Source organism: Lacerta agilis, chromosome 3, assembly GCF_009819535.1.
Source record: "Lacerta agilis isolate rLacAgi1 chromosome 3, rLacAgi1.pri, whole genome shotgun sequence".
In the NCBI taxonomy this organism is placed as follows: Eukaryota; Metazoa; Chordata; class Lepidosauria; order Squamata; family Lacertidae; genus Lacerta; species Lacerta agilis.
Window position 1 is genome coordinate 15,755,381 of NC_046314.1, and position 15,976 is coordinate 15,771,356.

Here is a 15,976-nt window from a genome sequence, read left to right on the forward strand (position 1 = left end):
TTACTGTCATAAAGTTCTTCCTGTTGTTGTGTTGGAATCTTCTTTCTTGTAAGTTGAATCCATTGGTTCGGTTCCTCCCCTCCAGAGCTTGCTCCATCTTCCACGTGACAGCTTTTTTTTTTTTGAGTTGAATTATCTTAATAGAATCAAAAGGTAAAAACAAAAATGTGTGAATGCACCCTTAGGTGTACTTTTATCTTGTACACACAAAGATGGAAACCAAATCCTTAAGAACCCCAGAGATGTCAGCGCAATGATTAGCGGTAGTCTTTTTATCATTCCACATATGTTACTATTGATATTATAATATTTCTTGCCATATTATTATTATTATTATTTATTGAATTCATATACCGCCATGTACCCAGAGGTCTCAGGGCAGTTCACAGAAAAGATCAACATAAAAGCCACAAAATATATAATCAGAATATAAACAACAACCCAATAATCCCCCTTCCCGCCAAAAGAGCCACATTTTAGAAGGGCATTGGATGTCAATCAGATCAACCAAAGGCCTGGTTAAAAAGGAATGTTTTTGCCTGGCGCCTAAAGGTGTATAATGGAGGCGCCAAGCGAACTTCCCTGGGGAAAGCATTTCACAGACAGGGAGCCACTGCAGAGAAGGCCTGTTCTCGTGTTGCCACCCTACGGACCTCTCGAGAAGGAGGCACATGAAGGAGGGCCTCAGATGATCTCAGGGTCCAGGTAGGTTCATATGGAAAGAGGCGGTCCTAGAGGTATTGCAGTCCTAAGCCGTTTAAATACTATAAATACTGTGCTACAAATTCTGTTTATTGTATTATCATGGTAGTCTGTCTTGTATTTTATTCCCTTCTAAGGATCACCATATCAATGCTGTCTGGAAAACAATCTGTATTGACATAAACAAATCACTTCCCAGTGTCATGTCAGCATTATTAGCCCACCTCACCAGGGATGCGGGTGGCCACTGAGCCTCTTGGGCTTGCCGATCCAAAGGTCGGTGTTTCAAATCTGCGCAATGGGGTGAGCTCCCGTCGCTCTGTCCCAGCTCCGGCTAACCTAGCAGTTCGAAAGCATATCAACACAAGTAGATAAGTAGGTACCGCTGAGGCGGGAAGGTAAACGGCGTTTCTGTGTGCTCTGGCTTCCGTCACGGTGTTCTGTTGCACCAGAAGTGGTTTAGTCCTGCTGGCCACATGACCCGGAAAGCTGTCTGTGGACAAATGCTGGCTCCCTCAGCCAGAAGTGAGATGAGTGCTGCACCCCATAGTCACCTTTGACTGGACTTAACCGTCCAGGAATCCTTTACCTTGACCTTTTACTTATTAGCCCACTTTGAATGCTCTTTCTGGTGTAAACACACAATCCGTGCCATGCCATATCCAGGCGAGCGCCACTATAGGAAACTAGTTTGTCACAAATAAATACCGTGCCTAAACTCTGCATGCTGGTACACGGTTTACATTTTTGCTCTGGGTGCGTCTCCATACCAGTGCTACTCAGGGTGCTGAAAACCTGACACATCTAACTCCTCTTTAAATGTTGCCTTTTCGCCAGAATATTCCTGCTCAGAGTGCCAGCCAAAAAGCTATGGAGGCGCAGGTTAATCTGGTGTCCAGGGCAGCTGTCTACCAGCTCCATCTGGTACGCGACTAAGACCCTACCTGCTTGTGCACTCTCTCGCCAGAGTAGTACATGCCCTGGTGAACTCCTGTCATGTCTTGACGAATTAAGTAACTGAATACAGAAGAAATCTCATCTGTTTAAGGCCTTGGTTTTTGAGCAGCTGAGGCATTGAACAAACTGAAAACTGCTGGATGAGAGCGGGCCTTTTCTGCAGTGGCACCAGCCATTGGCACCCTCCATACAATCCAAAAGGCACAAACCGTGATGTGTTTTTGACGCTCATTAAAAATATACTGGTTTGTTCAGGCGTTCCTTGACTGTTTATATTTAGGTTGCTCTGCTCCATATTTTGTTTTAGTATTCTGATTCTGTCTTTTTGTCGGTGGTGGGTTTTTCCATTTGCTTTACATTCTAGACTTGCAATTTTATGGTTTTCGCTCTGTCTGTGTCTGTCTATAACAGGGATTCCCAAACTTGGGTCTCAGCTGCTGTTGTACTACAATTCCCATCATCCCCGACCACTGATCATGCAAGTTGGGGATGATGGGAGTTGTAGTCCAACTGGAGACCCAAGTTTAGGAAACTTTGGTGTATTAGTTGATTAAATTAACTAATTGCTTCTCGTCGATGAGAAAGAAGGAAGCAGTAGATTTATTTCCAATTAATAATCTTGTGGGTGTGTTACTTTGTATTTTGTGGTGCAGACGTTCTCTAAATACTTGCTAAAGTTCTTTATATCCCCTGTGAATAGCATAACCTTGCAAGGAGTTCCTGATGATAGCTTTGGTTGGAGCGCCGTGTAAAGATTTCTGTTGCTTTCTCCGGTTGGGAGCCTGTTAACGCTCAATCTGCTTGGAACGTTCTGGCAACTGTTCTATTCAGCCATTTTATTTTATTTTATTTTGCGGGGCGAGATTTTGCTCCGTCAGCGTGAGGGCGAGAATGAAGTTTTACATTAATCTCTTCCCCCTACTGTGAACCAAGAATTATATATGAAAGGGTGAAACACGTGACAGGGATTTGACAGCTTTGTGCTGCTTCCCTCGGCTTTTCCTGCTGACATGACTAAGACGAAAGGCAGTGTCAAAAGAAGCCGGAGAAGAAAGGAACAATGCAGAGGTTTGTCAGGAGTTGCAGTTATTACCAGGGCGCAGCAGGGGATTTGTTAAAACTTACTCATGAAAAATAACACGGAAATTGGCCTATTATCGCCCTGCACAGGATTCTGCACACATCGGGCCCATTTCCTCTCTGTTTATGTTGCAAAACGCAGGGTCAACTGGTTGGGTAGTTCCATCCAGTTACAATGCAAGCAGGTTTTTTATGGCTGGGTCTCTATGACTAATATAGGGTGGGTAAACTCTCAGATTCACAACTAGAAAAGATGGTGCCAGAAACATTACAAAACAATGCAGGGCGGTTTATCTCCGCTGCTATGATCAGCAGCTCTAAGCAGATGTGCTCGGCTGGGATTTTCTCAGCACAATGCTCAGTTTGGTTTAGAAAGTTGGTGTAAGACAACAGGTCCATGCAATGTCAACATTGCCAGTGTGGTGTAGTGGTTAAGAGCAGTAGACTTGTAATCTGGGGAACCGGGTTCGCGTCTCCGCTCCTCCACATGCAGCTGCTGAGTGACCTTGGGCTAGTCACACTTCTTTGAAGTCTCTCGGCCCCACTCACCTCACAGAGTGTTTGTTGTGGGGGAGGAAGGGAAAGGAGAATGTTAGCCGCTTTGAGACTTCTTCGGGTAGTGAAAAGCGGGATATCAAATCCAAATCCAACAGAGCAGGGCTCTTAAACTGCAAAGCCTAACTCTATTGAAGCCAATTCCAAGATTCCCATTGGTTGGAATGATGTTGGATTGAACTCCTCCTTTGTTTTATTAGCAGGTTTGGGGCTGAAGCTAAACACACTGCCCTAATATAAATGAGGACGTCGCTAATTGGTAGGGCTGCCACCCGTCCCGATTTTCTTGGACACATCTGGGGAATGGGCAGCATTTTGGCATCAGGCAAAGCCTTGGAAGATGTTGGGATCCATTTTGTGGCAAACTAGATAATCCATGAATTACCGTTTTCTTCCTCTTGTTAATTAGATCCACAGCCAAAAGCCCTTGATTTACACTTGATAGCTGTTCAGAAATGTTGCGCGTAGTTTGGATTGTAATTAACAATGTAGTTTTGCTAATAAAAAGAAGTAGCTTTTGGGAAGAAGATGAAGGCTGAAGGGGTATAATTAGGATAAAGGATTATTGCAGAATTCTCTGTATCAAGTAGAACAAGGCAGATAATGGCTCAGTTTTACTGAACCAACAAATACAGGGGAATGAGTCCATTACCTCCCCCTTTTTAGGATTTTTAAGGCAGGCTCGTATATGAAAAACTACTGTAAATTAGCACTGACATTTCAAGAGATTCTTGGCTTGTATACGTACATCAAAATCTAGTTGAAGGTGCCAGACCATTTCAAATGGGACAAGCTGGAGGAAGGAGCTGCCTCATTAATATGATTGTCAACGCATATAAAGGCACTTTGGTATTATATATTATAGCTAAATTTTTGCAACTGTTCAAGGCAAACTATGTATGTAGTCAGAATCGGAATAGGAGCACAGCGGTATCTCTGACCACTGTGCATACCAGCTGACTGCAAAAGTGACAGGAAAGTGTTGGTGCCAGGATCTCGCCCACTGTGCTGATTTTTCTCAGCACGGCACAGATTTCCTTTTCCAAGGAGTGGGAGGCATTTATATGCCTGCCCATCAGCACATGTGGAGATAAAAACAACCGTGGGATTGATTCCAAAGGTAGTTTGGAGAAAAGGTATTCCAGTTCCATTCAGTTGTACTGAACTCCAAAACAATGCCGATGATTTAATGTGAACCATCTTGGGCAGCCCTTGGGATGGAGAAACTGATCATCTTCTTTGCTTTCTCTTTTGCCTTTTGCAGGCATAATGGGGAAACAGAATAGCAAACTGGCTCCCGAAGTAATGGAGGATCTGGTGAAAAGCACAGAGTTTAATGAGCATGAACTCAAACAGTGGTACAAAGGGTTTTTAAAGGATTGCCCTAGTGGGAGGCTGAACCTTGAGGAGTTCCAACAGCTTTATGTAAAGGTAAGTTGGAGGTTTTTTTTTCTCTCTTTCTTTCTGCATGGCGACTCTAAAAGTGACACTGCAAGGTGTGACTGAATACCTTTCCGATCAGAAGGTCGGCGGTTCGAATCCCCGCAACAGGGTGAGCACCCGTTCCTCTGTCCCAGCTCCTGCCAACCTAGCAGTTCAAAAGCACGCCAGTGCAAGTAGATAAATACAGTATATTCTGGCGTATAAGACTACTTTTTAATCCAGGAAAATCTTCTCAAAAGTCGGGGGTCGTCTTATACGCCGGGTGGAGAATCTGTGGTCGAGTATATCTCAAACTCTATATTTTAACTGGGAAAGTTGGGGGTCGTCTTATACGCCCAGTCGTCTTATACGCCGGAATATACGGTAGGTACTGCTGTTGTGGGAAGGCAAACGGCGTTTCTGTGCACTCTGGTTTTCGTCATAGTGTTCTGTTGCACCAGAAGCGGTTTACTCATGCTGGTCACATGACCCGGAAAGCTGTCTGTGGACAAATGCCGGCTCCCTCGGCCTGAAAGCGAGATGAGCGCTACAACCCCATAGTGGCCTTTGATTGGACTTAACCACCCAGGGGTCCTTTACCTTAACAACAACAACAACAACAACAACAACAAAAAACCTTTAAAAGTAACCGTTTTCCATCCCTGGAAGGAGCGTGGCGAGCGTTCATACACTGCAGCTGACACACTAACGTGTCGCGACACACAGTTTGGAAAGCTCTGTCATAGCAACCTTTGGTTTCCCAGAAGGGAATTGTCTTCCTGTGGTTCTACTGTCTTTTGCCCTCTTTCTCCTAAGAGTTAACACGGCAATCTCCTCAGCCAGTGTGGACAGCTGACATTAGCACTTCTTCAAGAGCACCTTGGACATCATTCGTGATGAGTGACAAAAGCTGGCATCTGCATGCGCCGTACCGTTTTGTGACCTTTGTGTGTTGGATTTCAAATTCTTTAGCAGCTGTGCCACTTGAGTGCACAACAACTTGTGTTGTGCCCTTTTCTTTTTAAAAGGGTGACAAGACACAAGCAACGCATCTCCCCCCCATTTTGGGAATGCTTTGTTGCCTCCCTAGCCCTCAAGTTTGTTCACTCTCCTGCCATTATTGAAATGCACATCTCCCCTTATTTTATTTTTTTAAAGTGGGAAGCGCAAACCTATCAATTCTCTGCATTGAGGCTATCGCCTGTTAATAATTGTTTGAGCTATGATATCCTGCTGTCGTATTGAGGCTCACATGCGTATAGCGCTAGGTGGAAAATCCAGGTTTTATAATGATCTGTTTCAGTGTTTCCCAAACTTGGGTCTGCAGCTTTTTTTTGGACTCCAATTCCCATCATCCCTGACCACTGGTCTTGCTAGCTAGGGATGAAGAAGAAGAAGAAGAGTTTGGATTTGATATCCCGCTTTTCACTACCCGAAGGAGTCTCAAAGCGGCTAACATTCTCCTTTCCTTTCCTCCCCCACAACAAACACTCTGTGAGGTGAGTGGGGCTGAGAGACTTCAAAGAAGTGTGACTAGCCCAAGGTCACCCAGCAGCTGCATGTGGAGGAGTGGAGACACGAACCCGGTTCCCCAGATTATGAGTCTACCGCTCTTAACCACTACACCACACTGGCACACTGATGATGGCGGTTGTAGTCCAAAAACAGCTGGAGACCCAAGTGTGGGAAACACTGAAATGAAACTGTGGCTATCTCAGTGTTTTGGGGGCCTCAATTTCCCATAAGCCCCAACCAGCATGACCAAGTCATGGTAGCAAATTCCCCAGAGTTAGTCTGTTGCATCAGATACAAAGAGCTTTGTGGCATCTTAAAGACAATGCGACTTGTTGAAGAATGAGCTGTTGATGTGGGCTCTAACTGGCAAAATCTTACGTGGCAATAAAGTGGGTTCATCTTCTTTATTATAATTATTTACATTTATTTATTTATTTATTTATTTATTTATTTATAACATAACAAAGAATAATAACAAATGTGACATAAAATGAAAGCAGATAGAGTTATCCAGAACTAAACATGTTGAGTTCTGTTCGTCTTTAGGGTGCCAGCAGACTCTTGGTAGCTTTGCCGCAACAGATTTAACACTGACCACCACGTCTATTTGGTTATACTTAATTGCAACCACAGATCTCTGTTGGAGTTGTGACATTTGACTACAGTGTGGAAGAAAACCTGAGGAAATGCTAGGAGCAAAGTTGAAGTTAGACTAGAGTTTTGCAGTGAAGTGCGTTATAACAGGGCAGCCAAGGATAGCTTGGCTGAAATAAGGTTCCCCTAGGAGAGTCTAAATTAGATTAGTCTCAGAAAGCGACTGTACTCCTGAGAGGGTGGTAATATTGCAGCTTATGGAGAACCATGTTCCTGTTTTTTTTGGTAGGCTCCTGAAGACCACAGAGAAGAGACCAAGCTTAGCTGCCAATCTTACAACTTCTAACCATTTTCCCTTGACTGCTTTGAGAACTGGAAATGAGAGCTAGGGTAAACACTTGGTTCTGTATCATGGATTAGAGATATAGTCGGGACTGTTTTTCTGAGGTTCATGATAACATTTGATAGACTGTCAGCAATTAATGCTTGCAAACCTCTCAGGGGGAGGTTGGTGGAACTTGATCTGAACGTATCTTTAGACACTTGCTTAAACATTTCATAAACTCTATTTAATGTTAACAACTACTCATGGGGGTATGTAGGATCTGACCTTTCTACGCATGCGTCTTATCACTTGTTGTGTCTTCTCTTCAAATATCCCTGAAGCTGCACTCCGTAGAGCTTTGTATATGAATCTTTATGCCAATCCATCCTTTTAAACAGTTTGCTGAAGGCCACTCAGTGACCTCGTGGGCTTCTTTTTCACAATGTTTGATAGCAATCCATGTCCTTGCATTTTCCTGCCCTGCCTTTTTTAAATGGCATAGACTAAACCAGACCAACAAGCATTTTGTCTGTCTTCAAAATATTTCCGTAATGCAAGTGGGTAGGTGTTTCATAATCCCAACAATTTTTTCCCCTCCTCAAATGCCAAGTTGGATGTGTGGGATGTGCAGAATTCCTTTGTAAGTTTTTTTTTTTTTTTAAGAATACTTATCTACCCACTGGCTGATTGACAGTGTTTCACATGAATAGTTTTTAAATAAATAAATCACACATTAAATTTATGACCTTTGTGCAAGTTGCCCTTTCAGTAGGTAATAGGAACACAGAAGAGGACTGGAGCTCTAGACCAAGAATAGACCTATATCCCTCCCAGATGTGTCCATTATCCCTGATCATGGGTGGATCTACAGCTATACAAATAAGTCAGAAATTAAATTGTTATAACAAAAGAAAAAAAACGCTATTGAAAACCGCTTATACTTTTTTTGCTCTCTGGTGCCATCTGGTGTTGCATGTTTATAAAGCATTCAGAACACTGTTTCTTGACTAATGTAGCAGAGTCCCACGAATGGCTGATGGGGTTGAGCTACAACAACATCCTCTAGACAGTTTCAGGTTCCCCATCCCTGCTCTAGACAGTGGCCCTAAAACTCAACTCCCATCTTTCTTTATGGCAAGATCAGTAGCAGCTGGTGAGATGACATGGGTATGGGTTTTGTTCCTCTCCCAGTTTCCCAACATAGTGGGCTGCTGGTGCTTAATGAGAGGGGGAGTGGATGAGGTGCAGGCAGCTCCAGCTGCCGGTCCAATGGTCCAACGCCCAGCTCTTCTCCCACTTGGTAGACTCCAGTGCCCCATTATGTTGGGAAGCTGGGAGAGCCTCACTGCCCGTCACTAGGCAAGATACATCTCCCATTGAGTCACATAGCTGCCTCTGCCCATATAGGGATGTGGGTAGTGCTGATCAGAAAGTCAACGGTTTGAATCCCTGCAACGGGATGAGCTCCCATTGCTGTGTCCTAGCTCCTGCCAACCTAGCAATTCGAAAGCACGCCAGTGCAAGTCGATAAATAGGTACCACTGCAGCGGGAAAGTAAATGGCGTTTCCGTGCGCTCTTTTTTCCGTCACGGTGTTTCGTTGCGCCACAAGCGGTTTAGTCATGCTGGCCACACAGCCCGGAAAGCTGTTTGTGGACAAACGCCGGTTCCCTCGGCTTGAAAGCGAGATGAGCGCCGCAACCCCATAGTCGCCTTTGACTGGCCTTAACTGTCCAGAGGTCCTTTACCTTTACTTCTGACCATATAGCTTTGCAATTGTTTACATGGTATGCATGAGAACGATGCACTTGCTCACCCAATATGAAGCTGGAGAGATGAAGGGGAGGGAGCACTGAAAGCATGCTCCCCATAATATGTGCTTTCATACTAAAAATTCTGCCAGTTTTGTAAAGGGATAAGTTAAGGTGACAGACTTATCCATCCTTAAAAAATCAGCCCTGAGTGCTCACTGGAAGGACAGGTCCTGAAGTTGAGGCTCCAGGACTTTGGCCCCCTCGTGAGAAGAGAAGACTCCCTAGAAAAGACCCTGATGTTGGGAAAGATGGAGGGCACAAGGAGAAGGAGACGACAGAGGATGAGATGGTTGGACAGTGTTCTCAAAACGACTAGCATGAGTTTGGCCAAACTGCGGGAGGCTGTGAAAGATAGGCGTGCCTGGCGTGCTCTGGTCCATGGGGTCACGAAGAGTCAGACACGACTGAACAACTGAACAACAACAACAAGGTGACAGATAGCACCCACAATCACCCTGTGAGCTTCATAGCAAATGGGGGTTTTAATCTGGGTTTCCTTTGGCCCCAATCAGACAAATAAAAGATAGCACATCTGAAAAACAAACAAGCAATCTTTCAAAACTAAAGTCACAGAGCAAAGATTGTGCTTTCCTGTTCAGCTCAACGCAACTTAAATGTGCCTCACACTGGTTTGGATACACCCAAAGGGAACACAAAGTTAATCAAGCCGTAAGCCTTTTCACTGGGAGTTTGCTACTGAATCTTTTAAAGTGCTGTTATGTAGCGAAGAAGAAGATAATCTGAGTTGTTACAACCCAGCAATTTTTCATAAAGGATGCATTGTTGCCAATGCAACATTTTGTTTTGCCTTTACTCAGCTTCCTGTAACGCTTCTGTTGTCACTGTGAATACACCTCCTCCACACTTGCACTATGAAAAGAGGGTGTTGCGCCAAACACTCCCTTGCATAGTAGGCAACAACCGTTGCTTGTGACCTTGCAATTCTTACGGGAGCCAGAAATGTGTTGCGCCTGCTGCCACACATGCCAAAATGATTCATATTTAGGCCCAAATCTTCCCATGGGGCAAGAACAGGGCCAGGCCCTCCAGCATCTCATATCCTCATTTCCTAACAGTTCAGATTTTTTGTATGGGTTAGGGGTGTTCGCAAAGGGGCAGGCAGAATATTCGCAGTCAGTGATACTTCCTCATGTGCCAGGTAAAACAAAACAAAATAAAACAAAAACATTTTGTGTATGTGTGTGTGTGTGTGTGTACACACACACACATACACACCGTCCATCTGGCAGGCTTTCCCCAGCCACTCTGGGTGGCTCCCAACAGAATATTTAAAACACAATAAAATATCAAACATTAAAAACTTCCCTAAACAGGGTTGCCTTCAGATGTCTTCTAAAAGTCAGATAGTTGTTTATTTCCCTGACATCTGATGGGAGGGTGTTCCACAGGGTGCGTGCCACTACCGAGAAGGCCCTCTGCCTGATTCCCTGAAGCCTCACTTCTCACAGTGAGGGAACCGCCAGAAGGCCCTCGGAGCTGGATTTCAGTGTCCGGGCCGGACAATGGGGGTGGAGACGCTCCTTCAGGTATCCAGGACCGGAGCCGTTTAGGGCTTTAAAGGTCAGCACCAACACTTTGAATTGTGCTCAGAAACGTACTGAGCCTCTTGGGCTTGCCGGTCAGAAGGTCAGTGGTTCGAATCCCTGCAATGGGGTGAGCTCCCGTTGCTCCTCACGTACCATAATGAATGGGTCAGAATTTTGCAGAGTTCGACTTCCGGCGGCTGGCGCCATTGCGGATGGTCCTGGGTTGCTTCGGTGGCGAGGCACCCAGTTCATCCCGGGGGTTAGGAGCCCTGCAGCCGCATGCAGGGCTCTGGTTGGGGCGCGGGAAGAGCATCCCGCGCCCTGGGCTCCCCGGCTATGCCCGTTGTGCTCCGAACCCTTCCCCCGCGCCCCCTGTAAGGGGGGAGTGGGGGTGAAGGGACCACGGAGTCGGGCTTCAGGGGACATGCCCCAACCGGGATGTTTACATGCGGCGGCAAAGTCCGTGAGGAGCGTCTCTGTTCTACCTGTCATTAAGAAGTTGCTAAGAAACCAGAAGCTGTGAGTAATTGACTGACTCTTTGTACTTCGGGAAAAGCTCTGGGATCAAAAGAAAAGGCAGCCCGCCTCTCTCCCTTCGGGGGTTGGAAGGAATTAACTCTTTAAGTGACTGCTGCTACACTAATCATTTGAAAGTGCTTGGAATTTGAAAACTGACTCTGTAGAGATTCCCTCTTAGGGGTTAATTGAGGAAAAATATCTCCATTTGAAGTTTTGGTCTTTATACTCTGGCTTCGGAAGAAATGGCGGCGATTGGGAATTGCGCAGGAGAAAATTGAGACAAAGGAGGAAAAAGACAGGAAATGTAATTTGATACCCACCTCCCTTCCCCGAAGATGTTGGACTTTGCGCTCATGCTGGCACAGAAGGACTGGGAGGTAGAGGAAAAGCTCACTGTCTTTCAATTGGAGCTGGCTAATCGAAAATTAAGAGTCTTGTGTGGGATTATAAATGGAAATAATCTGTATTCCACAGAGGAGGCTTTCCAAAAAATCTACTCAATGGAAACAGACTTTTGCAAAGAGCTGGAAGATGTGCTGGAAGGATGGTCTGAGATGGCAGAGCAAATCCGATTGGAACAGGGACTGTTTTCAGGGGGTGGCAGAAACCCTGAAACGGAAAGTTTTTTAATATCTAGATTCCGAGGTGGCAGCTCGGGGTCGAGGGACAGAGAATTAAGATTTCTACAAGAAGAAGAATTTTGGTACAAAGCTACGGAGAAGCTCAGAATGCAGAGGATGAACATCTTGGAGCTCGATGCAGGGTTTGTTGTGGTTGTAACCTGGATCTGTGGACATTCAGAAGCATACAATAGGGGATTCGGTTCTGGTGAAAGACAGGAGAAGACAATGGACAAAAGGGGAGTGGGTTGAATTAATCATTGTATAACATAGATGGTCTGCCATGGTATCCGAAATCGGAGTGTGAAGTTTGTTAAATAAGTTTATTTTAAATAAGTAAGGAGATATTGAATTTAAGTTAAAAGCAGCATGCTAAATGATAGAAGAAATAAGTTTAGCTCTAAGAATATTTGGTTAAGTTTTAGGTTATAATGCAAAAGATAAGACAAAGGTGTTTTTTCTTTCTGTATCAAGATAAGTTAAACTTCTATGGAGAAAAGATGTTAAGGAGAAAGTGTATTGTATTAAAACCGAAGGTGTATAGGCGGGGGAAGTCAAGTGTCAAGATTCGGAACTAGAATTTTTTTTTTTTTTTCTATAGCAAGATATACAGATAAGAAGAAGAATCCTGACATTATGTGTATGTGTATTTGTATTTGTGTTTGTTTTGATATTTGTAGGTGTGGGGGTTGGGTTTATGTTGTTTTGGGAAAATGCCAATAAATTCTGTTAAAAAAAAAAGAATTTTGCAGAGTTCGCCAAACATTCGCAGGAACCGGCTGCTTTTCACGTGTAGTCAGTTTCACACATTACAATGGAGCTGTCTTTTTTCATTCTTCCGGAGTCGTCCCATCCATGCGGCAATGTCTGTTCAGAATCAGTGTGCAATTGAATGCCAGTTGATGGGAGCAATATTAAGAGAGGGCTGTGGCCTCTGACTCGTAGACGACTTGTGGGATTCCCAGAGGTGCTAGATTGGCCCCAGGCTGTAAAGGTTTCACAACATTGACCTAGAGTGTGCTTCAATAAAGAGGGAAAAAAATCTTCCATTTTCTCCCCCCCCCCCCCCAAGTTGCACTTTGCTAGCTAGAAATACTGAGAAGTTTGATCAGTTTTAGGGACATAAAGTGAATATTTAAACAAGTTGCTGGTCTTTTCTTTTTAAAAGTGTTTCAAAGTAAAAAAATAACCATTGTCTGTTCGGGATGCACAGTGCAATCCTATGCTTGGTTAATCAAAAGTAGTAGGTCACACTGTGTTCAATGGGGCTTAATCCATCAGAAAGCATGCTTTTTAGAATAGTAACCTCAAGTAAACGGTCAAATTATTTCCTTTGTACAGTATATGTGCGCGAGCACATGATACAGTATAGGGCAGCAACATTCATCTAGATCAGGGTTTCCCAAAGTTGGCCTCCAGCTGTATCTGGACCACAGATCCCATTATCCCTGACCATCCCTGACCCACCGGATCCTTTCAGTTATGCTTTCCGCGGTGCAGTCTGCATGTTGTACATGGACGGGAGAGATGGTTGTCTGGGCCAGCCTTTCTCAACCTCGGTTCTCCAGATGTAGGACTACAGCACTCACCGTCCCTCACCACTGGTCCTGCTAGCTAGGGATGATGGGAGTTGTAGTCCAAAAACAGCTGGAAACCCAAGTTTGGGAAACACTGAATATGATCAGGTACGAAGTGATCTCTGCACTTCAAGGATTCATCGGATAGTGGAACGCTTGCTGTTGACAAGAGTTTCAAGCTCCTTCTTGAGTGACCTTATAGGTTCCCCTGAGGAGAGGCCTGATACTAAGACTGGAGTGGAAAAATTGCTTCTGCGATGAAGCACTGTGGAATTTTTAAGTACAGGTTGTTACTTCACTGGAAGAAAAGGCACAGCCGTAAGGAACAAAGATTTTCCCCTTTTTCCCCATTTCATGACCCCTCTTCCTTACTGCTTCTGCTTTCTGCCACCCCCAGCTGTATATATAGGATGGCAATGCAACGCGGTACAGTGGTACCTCGGGTTACATACGCTTCAAGTTACGTACGCTTCAGGTTACATACTCCGCTAACCGAGAAATAACGCTTCTTTGCTTCAGGATAAGAACAGAAATCGTGCTCTGGCGGCGCAGCAGCAGTGGGAGGCCCTATTAGCTAAAGTGGTGCTTCAGGTTAAGAACAGTTTCAGGTTAAGAACGGACCTCTGGAACGATTTAAGTACGTAACCAGAGGTACCACTGTACTTTGATAAAGTAGAGTAAGTGCCATAAGATTCCTTGTTTTTGCTACAACACATCCCAGGGACAAACAGATGCCTTTGGCAAAGCTTTATAGGAAGTTAGCACAGCCTTGATTATTGCCTCCATTGAAGCAGCCACCATTTGTAGGATTTTTTTTCCCTTCAAAGGCTATTCCACACCGAACGCACACGCACCCTGAACTTTCCCAGTACCTCTGTGCTTTCGTTACATCCACTGTGAGTCAATATTCTAATCCAGCAGCAAGTTAGAGTTTTGACTCTGTCAATTTCGCTCCCTTAAAACAGAGTTGGAGGATCTTGAGACACCGCTTGAGCACAGCTCTAGATTTCAAAGATCAGCTTTGACATTGCAGGAGTTGCAGTGCAGTCCTAGCCGCCTGATGGTGAGGGTGGGCAAGATTATGTTTAGGCGGAAGTCCTTCCCTGCCGGTGGGATAGGGAGGCACCTCCTATACACAGTGTTAGAAACTGTGATATGAAAGCTAGGAGCTGAATGGCGCCTTAAGCCTAGGTTACGGGCGCAACAACGGAATGTCTAGGCACACTTTTCTATAACAAGAATACGTAGCTGAAAATGAATGAACTGCAGCTAAAACATTACGTTCCTTTTTCACAAGGTCTAGTCCTTCCCCTGCCAACCCCTTAATATTCTTTTTCTATTCTCCAGTCTTCAGAGAGTAGCTGGAAGTGGGGAGGCAGAAAAACGCTCCCCTTTCCTTCCACTCTACAGTTTTAATCTGAAATCTTAGGTGCAGTACCGCACCCGGAGCTCAGAAATTGCTTCTGCTAATGAAATTCCCTGTCACAACATGCACCTAGAACAATGGGAGTTTTGAACACTATGATGGCATTGGAAGCTAATGTTGGCGTTGCTTCCAGCAGTAGTTGGCAGAAGGCCCTCCAAACAGTGGGGAAGAGGAGCAGGACCAGTGACAGCAGGGCCAATGGATGCAAAGCTGGCCCATTTCTTGGAGAGAGACCTGATGCAAGAGCCTCTCTCTGCTAGTGTGGCGAAAACAACCACAGCATCCACTCTGCCCTGCAGCCTGCCCTTAGGATTGTTCTGTCGGTGTATTTGCGTTTTCTGTCTTTGGCCTGCCGTGAGGCGGCAGAACCTGCACAAATGCCACACTTTCCCACACAAGATCAGCGCCTTCCCCAAAGCACCACTTCACGGTGGACTTTTACGAAGTGCTTTATCGATTGTTCCAGTTACAGGTGGGTAGCCGTGTTGGTCTGCCATAGTTGAAACAAAATAGAAAATTCTTTCCAGTAGCACCTTAGAGACCAACTGAGTTTGTTCTTGGTATGAGCTTTCGTGTGCATGGTATCTGAAGAAGTGTGCATGCACATGAAAGCTCATACCAAGAACAAACTCAGTTGGTCTCTAAGGTGCTACTGGAAAGAATTTTCTATTTTGTTTTGCTTTATCGATGTTGGACCAGTTCCGGCTCCCAATGTTTCCTGAAGCTCCCTTCAAAGGAAGTGGGACTTGTAAATCCTTATTACCTCAGCAGCCACAGTGCCAACTTGAATAAAATATGGGGTGCGTGGGCCAGGTGGCCCCATATAAATTGACCACATGATGTGGCACGGACGCATCTTTTGAGTGGCAGTGCCCATCAACTTTGGTGGGGGTGGCACCCTCAAATATTTTATTGGGGGGCCTTGAAGGGAGCTCAGCCCCCAGGAATTGGCCCCTGTGTTCAGCAGCATAGGAGAACCACTTCCTGCATTGCGCCAGTACATAAGAACCAGTGCTCCTGAACTCGTCATGAATGCGCCTCCCTTATTCTCTTATAATGGCAATGGCGCCTGTCTGAGAAGCGCCGTAACTGAGTTCCGGAGAGTTCCGGCTGGAAAAAAAACCCTGGTCAGAACTTCCTGCCTCAGTTAATGTGGAAGGCATTCCTGAGCCATTTTCTCCCCACACAAACATTAGCCTAGTTCCTAGAAGGATCTCCTAGTGGTGGCCCTGGGTTTTTCTAAGAGTTACTTGACCGGCATGTGGTGGCATGTCATGGTGGCTTCTCCTCCACCTGAGACAACTTTGGAAGAAGCGCTTTTCTA

The 15,976-nt window shown here is 45.1% G+C and overlaps 1 protein-coding gene across 2 annotated transcripts in view; it reads left to right on the forward strand.

The window, feature by feature from the left end:
- Window positions 1–696: 696 nt before the first annotated feature.
- VSNL1 (visinin like 1) overlaps window positions 697–15,976 on the forward strand; it is a 56,600-nt gene continuing 41,320 nt past the window's right edge. Inside the window, exons 1-2 of one of the 2 annotated variants that reach the window (XM_033142903.1) lie at window positions 697–705; window positions 4,559–4,725. In XM_033142903.1, the coding sequence (XP_032998794.1) occupies window positions 4,564–4,725 (162 nt within the window). In that variant the 5' untranslated portion in view covers window positions 697–705; window positions 4,559–4,563. Of the gene's footprint in view, window positions 706–1,876; window positions 1,905–4,558; window positions 4,726–15,976 lie in introns of those variants that run through there. The other variant, XM_033142901.1, reaches the window with a different exon arrangement.